The 6,081-nt window shown below is 39.9% G+C and overlaps 1 protein-coding gene across 1 annotated transcript; it reads right to left on the reverse strand.

Moving 5' to 3' along the window:
- Positions 1–769: 769 nt before the first annotated feature.
- On the reverse strand, positions 770–4,748 carry LOC120731675 (G-protein coupled receptor 84-like). The gene is made up of 2 exons (XM_040028794.1): positions 4,643–4,748; positions 770–3,880 (listed from the first exon to the last, which is right to left on the reverse strand). Exon 2 carries the CDS (start codon positions 3,867–3,869, stop codon positions 2,646–2,648), a length of 1,224 nt encoding a protein of 407 aa, XP_039884728.1. The 5' UTR covers positions 3,870–3,880; positions 4,643–4,748; the 3' UTR covers positions 770–2,645.
- Positions 4,749–6,081: the final 1,333 nt, after the last annotated feature.

Below are 6,081 nucleotides of genomic sequence, written 5' to 3' on the forward strand. Positions count from 1 at the left end.
AGGAAAGATAAGGAGAAAAAAATAACTCCCCCACAGACTGAGCTCCAACAGGGAGATCAGTTTGAGAACAGAAAAAAATGATGGGTGTGTGCATATCAGTGTATATGTATGTGTGTGCGTGTCCAGAGTTCAGCTGAGACAGTGTCCTTCACCCTGCTAGGCTAAGTAAACAGTCTTCCAGCCAACCCAGGTGGCCTTGCATGGAATGGGAAGGAACAGACTAAACACAGTCGTTCTGTGATGTTGTCATTTCTTGTGCTCAAGGAGCAGATTCTGAGAACTCACGGCAGTGCGCCTCCCCGAGATGTCATCCAATTTGCGCACAGAGATGTTATTCCGAGCTAACCCTTCCGAGGTGTAATCCAGTCTGCAGTCAGAGATCTTATTCTGAGTATTCACAGCAGCCGTAGCCTTTCCAAGATCTTATCCGTGCTGCACTCAATGAGCCCATTTTGAGAAACTCACGCCTCTCCCATCGTTCCAATCCCAGCGGGCAGCCTTGTGGGGGTTTGAACAGCCGGTTCCGCTTCCTTAATTCTTCGATAAGTCAGGGCCAAGCCTGCTCCGATCCGCCAGAACCCTGTTATCATGGTTCCGAATAGGTAGATATCTTCAGCACTCAGGCTCACCCAAGCCCAAACTTCTCGTTGAGAAAGGGGTGTCAATTGCATTTAAGGACCAGTTGATCCAATCCATAATTCCTCTTTTAGGTTTTAGAGAACAGACTGTGAGAGAACGTTCCAGGGAAAATACAAACAAAACACGAGACTAGACAAGGACATAAGAGGCTAAGAAGGGAAGCTAAGGGAGAGGAGGAGAGGAGAAAAGTGCGACTGCCTTCGTCAAGAGCAAGAGCAGAATCCGTCATTTGTTGTGGTTAATGAATATAGTGTGACACTATATTTTTTGTGCTTAGATTTTTGTAATTTTAGAATAATCTTTCACTTAATCATCAATCAATTTATTAAAAATGATTTACTCCCGTGGCTGATTTAATCCAACCCTGTCACCTGCAAATGCGTTGAAGTAGAAACTGCAAAACTGTTGTTTTGTTTTACTGTTCAATTTACTAAAAATTCAGAATCAGTCTGTTTTTTAATGCAACCCTTAAACTGCCTTTCAACTGAACTGAAATTTAAAACTTCCACTGGCTTTCTGTTAGTGAAACACTGCATTTGATGAAGCTGTAATGTAAGTGAGCCAAAGAAAGACTTACTTTAAAAAAAAAACACTTAAAGGAGTTAAAGATGATTGTAAACAAGTAATCAAGGAAAATCATTACCACAAAAAAAAAAAAATTCTCACCTTAAAATACTTGTGGTTCCTGTTCTGACTGTTAACATGTAGCTGAGTAATTCTTTGCCGTGCACTGCAACACTGAATGTTTCTCTTTCTGCTGATGCTACTGTGTGTACATGTCTCCTCTGTGTTGCTTAAGTACCCGTTACACTGTGAAGTGATTTGAAGCAGGGGATTTCTGCTATCTAAATTTGGGGAAACAAGACTGAGTGTATTTTTCCATTTTACTAATTTCTGATGTAATAAATAGATCTGCAAAAAATCTGTCTGTCTATCTAGTATCCAATACCAATAGCAGCAGTGGTATTTTAGATTGATTCACCCACCTCTAACAAGGAGACAAGGTTAAGCATGTCCAAGAGCAAGAGCCATGTTAATGGTTTCCTTGTCACAGAAAAAACACTTCAATATCAAAAGTAGCACAATATGCAAGAAAACTGCTCCCACTAAAGGTGGAAACAGCAAACTTTTTCACCACAGATTACAACCAGGCTTTACTTACTTTCAGCAGCTGGATGACAAGGCTGACTCAAGATAAGATTTACAAGGTTAAGTTACTGTAGTTACTGTTAAGCTTAAACATGTTAAGCAGTTCATACTTTATGCTATACTTATAATTTCCAAGGAAAGCACCACATACACTGCTTTTACGCTTTGACTTATGCTGTGTCACAACTTTCACATTTTAATTAACCATTGCTGCTTCTGGCACTTTTTCCATCAGCTTCCTTTGTGCCGAAGTGAGTAAAATACTGATAACCCGAACATGTTTGTACATGCACGTTTCACCCACATATTACCCTAAAGGCTGCATGACCTGACCTATTCTTACCATTAGTCACTATCAAGGTTCAAGGTTCAAGGTTCTTTATTATTTGTCACATGCATAGTTATACAAGTATAACACACAGTGAAATGTAGCCTGACACGCAAAGGCAGTACAGAATTGAGACACAGTGTAGAGTCCTAAGTTCCTGAGTTGTTGAAATAAGGCGTGTTGCATTGAAAAGCAATATCCAGCACTGATTTTGTAATCCTGGAGGGTTTTTTAAATATGATGTAAGTGACACAAGATAATGATGTGTAACAAATACAACAATGTAATATGTATTACAATATATAATTTATTACATAACAAAAACACATGTTCTGGTTTGGGTATATACAAAGTACAGAACACTGTGAAACATCCCTCTAAAGATGACAACATATAAAAATATAATTGTTAAGATTTTTGTGCGTATTAAAGAGCTGTAATGTAACATGAATAACAAGAGTGATAAAAACAGTGTTGTATGTCGGACAAGTTTCAGTTCCAAGGAATCAGGATCCAGTAGCGGCATGTTTTACCTGCTGTAGAGGCGGGTAAAGGGAGCCGCCATCTTACTCAACACCACATGATAGGCCTGTCGAAACTGGCGGTTCATGATGGCATACAGCACAGGGTTAATGCAGCTGTTGAGCCAGGTGAGATTGGCACAGAACATGTGCAATACCTGTGGGGCGCGGTTCTGTTTGTCGGCTATGTTCAGCAACAGAAATGGGACAAAGCAGAACACAAAACAGAGGAAAACAGTGAAGCACATCCGTGTCACACGCTTGAATTCACTGTCGTCCCCTGAGGTTGCAGAATGCGATGAGTGAGCTGTTTTAGCAGGTGTGGTTGTAGGTGGTTTTTCGATGATATCAGTGGAAGGCTTCTGTGCTGCTGATGAATTTAATGCTGTGTCATTGCTTGTGGTGAAAAAGGAAGACTTTTCACAGGTCACATTTTGATTTTTCACATCCATGTTTTGGGATATTTCATGGCTGCTCAGATCAGAGGTGCATGTCTTTATGCCGCTTTCCACACCGCTGTCGTCGGTCCCTTGAACTGAAGATGCTGGTTTTGTCTTGGATGACCGGCGGCTGAGTCTGTAGCGGAGCAGAGCCTGTGATGCAGCCTGAACTTTTTTGTAAATGAGCAGGTAGAATGCACCAACAAAGCCCAGACCAATAAAAAAATAAAAAAATAGCAGGATGGTGGTGTAAGGACGACCCTCGGTACGATGGAAGCTGCATGTGCACACCTGTGGCACAAACACATAGACAGACCAGAGTGGACCAAAGCTGACCAGGCCGAGCGCCCACGCAAAGATGATGAGTAAAGTAAGACCATGGTTAGAAAAAACACGGTCAAACACAGCTCTCTTTGCAACCAGGAGATATCTGCCCACTGCTACCAGGCAGAGGGTAATGATGGAGACAGAGTTGGAGAGGAAGAGGAGCAGGCCGAAGATTCTGCACCACAGATGACCACTGCGCCACCTGAGGTGTAGATAGGAGTCGACGGAGATGGGCTGCAGGATGGTGCAGTACAAGAGATCAGCGACAGCCAGGTTGACAATGAGCACATTGAAGCGAGTCCTCAGACGTGGGTCTAAAGCGAAAGCCATAACGGTCATCAGGTTCCCGACCGTACCCGTGATGGTTACAGCACATCCCCACAGCACAGCGAAGTACCGGTAGATTTCAACAGAAGGACTGTAGCAGGAGAAGACATCCTCGGTGTGGTTTGTTTGATTCATCATTATTCTGTCAACTAAACAGGAATCAAAACACTGGTTAATGTCTTTGCACTGTGCTTACTGAAAGTTAAAAGGGAAGCTACAGGTGGATTACACAGTTAACCACTTCCTTTTTTAGAAACACCGCTCATTTACTTTGTTGTGAAGAGCAGGAATAGAATAGAATAGAATTCAACTTTATTGTCATTGCACATGTCACAAGTACAAGGCAATGAAATGCAGTTGCTGAAATGCAGGAACACTTGATCAAAGATATTTTATGTGGTTATGTATAGCCCAGGGTCCACCCTGTTACAGGGCAAAAGAGCAAGTCGTTTACAACATGAAAACTTTGAGTTTCTGTTTTAGTCATTCATTTGTGTCACTGTGTGATTATATTTCTTGTGCTTTGATCTTTGGAGTTTTAGGAAAATCTTGCATTTAATGATCAGTCAATTTAGTAAACATAATTTACTGCTGTGGCTGATTTAATCAAACGCTGTCACCTGAAAATGTCCACAATGTTAACCAGAATGAAGTAGAAACTGGTTTTGTTTTCTGTTAGTCAAGTTCAGCTCACTTAATGCAACCCTTAAATTGCCTTTCAGCTGAACTCAAATTTAAAACTTCTACTTAGATGTTATGGCGGAAAAACTGCATTTAATTAAGCTAAAATGTAACTGATCCAAAAATAAGACTTAACATAAAAAAACACTTCAGTAGTTAAAGATGATCATAAACAGTCATTACCAATAATCAAGGAAAATCATGACCAATTAAAAGAAAAAAGTTCTCACCTTTAAATACTTGTGGTCCCCGTTCTGACTGTTAACATGTAGCCGAGTAATTCTGAATGTTTCTCTTCCTGCTGATGCCACTGTGAGCATGTGTCTCCTCTGTGTTGCTTAAGTACCCGTTACACTGTGAAGTGATTTGAAGCAGGGAATTTCCACTGTCTAAATTTGGGAAGCAAGGTTGAGTGTATTTTTCCATTTTCCTAATTTCTGATGTAATAATTAGATGTCCAAAAAAATTTCTCATCTATCTATGAGTTATGTGTGCATGGCATGAAATATTTTGATCATTATCACAGTATTTGCACAGTACTTCAATCAAAAGGTACTGCATTATTTTATGGATTACATTTTATACACAGCTGTCTGTTTTCAGAAGATTAATCGGACAGTTGACCGATGTGGAGTTTAATGATCAGGTGAGTCGCTCCCTTGTCATTTCATGACAACTGAAACAGACAAAAGATGCTAAGAACCAAAAACAGGCAGCAAATGATGGTGACTTCAGTAAAGGCATGACAGAGCAACTCAAGGGAGGAAACAGCATTTGATCCAAGTAATGAAAATGGAATTTTGTGAAAAATGTATAACAATCTAAGTCCTAAATAGTCCAGTCCAATCTGAAGTATTTAAATTAATTTTCTCATTTGCTTTGGACAGGAAACACTGTCCAAAGCTGCATACTGACAAATGCATCTCCTTTGCATCTGCAGGTTAGTAACAGACAGATAAAAGTGTTACCGCCAAACCACAAATTTGTCCCTTTATAGTTTCCTGTTTCTGTAAATAGAGACCATTTTATGAGGTCTCAAATGCAACATACACACAGAGCAGTAAGCAGTGAGTCACGAGAAAATGCAGAACAACTACTGAAATTGTCTGTGACGTCTTTTCTTGTCTCTTTGAGTACAGAATTGCAACAAAGTTGTGGGGGAAAAAAGTTGTGGCAGTTAATAAAGAGGATGTTTTTAACATATATGACATGTATTATTAAGCAAATCCTGTTCTTAAGTTAGACTTTTCCTCTGTGTGGCAGTAAAAGGACAAAAGGACAAAAAGGAGAGTTTCTGAATACTGTTTCCACTGCGCACCACAGAGGGTTCCCGAAAGCTTGTGTTTATTTCACATGAAACATGGTTTTGACCTGGCAGTATGAAAATTAAGTCTGACACCTTTCAATACGATGTCCTGGAGACAGTTTTTCTATTCACCTCCGATCTCTGACAGAAGCGGTGGAACAGCTGTAACTATGCTGTTTCTATGACTTTTTTAAAACAGGATTTCTATTGAAGAATTTTATTAGATTATTTATTGTCTCTAATTGTATCTTTTTTTAACTGGCTGTTATGCCAGGTAATGCTCTTGTTTATTTTTATGCTTTTTGTGTGCAGCACTTTGTGACTGTTTGTCTGTGAAAATGCTTACTTATTATAATACTAACA

The sequence above is a fragment of the Simochromis diagramma genome, unplaced genomic scaffold, assembly GCF_900408965.1.
Source record: "Simochromis diagramma unplaced genomic scaffold, fSimDia1.1 OVJJ01000483.1, whole genome shotgun sequence".
NCBI classification, from domain to species: Eukaryota; Metazoa; Chordata; class Actinopteri; order Cichliformes; family Cichlidae; genus Simochromis; species Simochromis diagramma.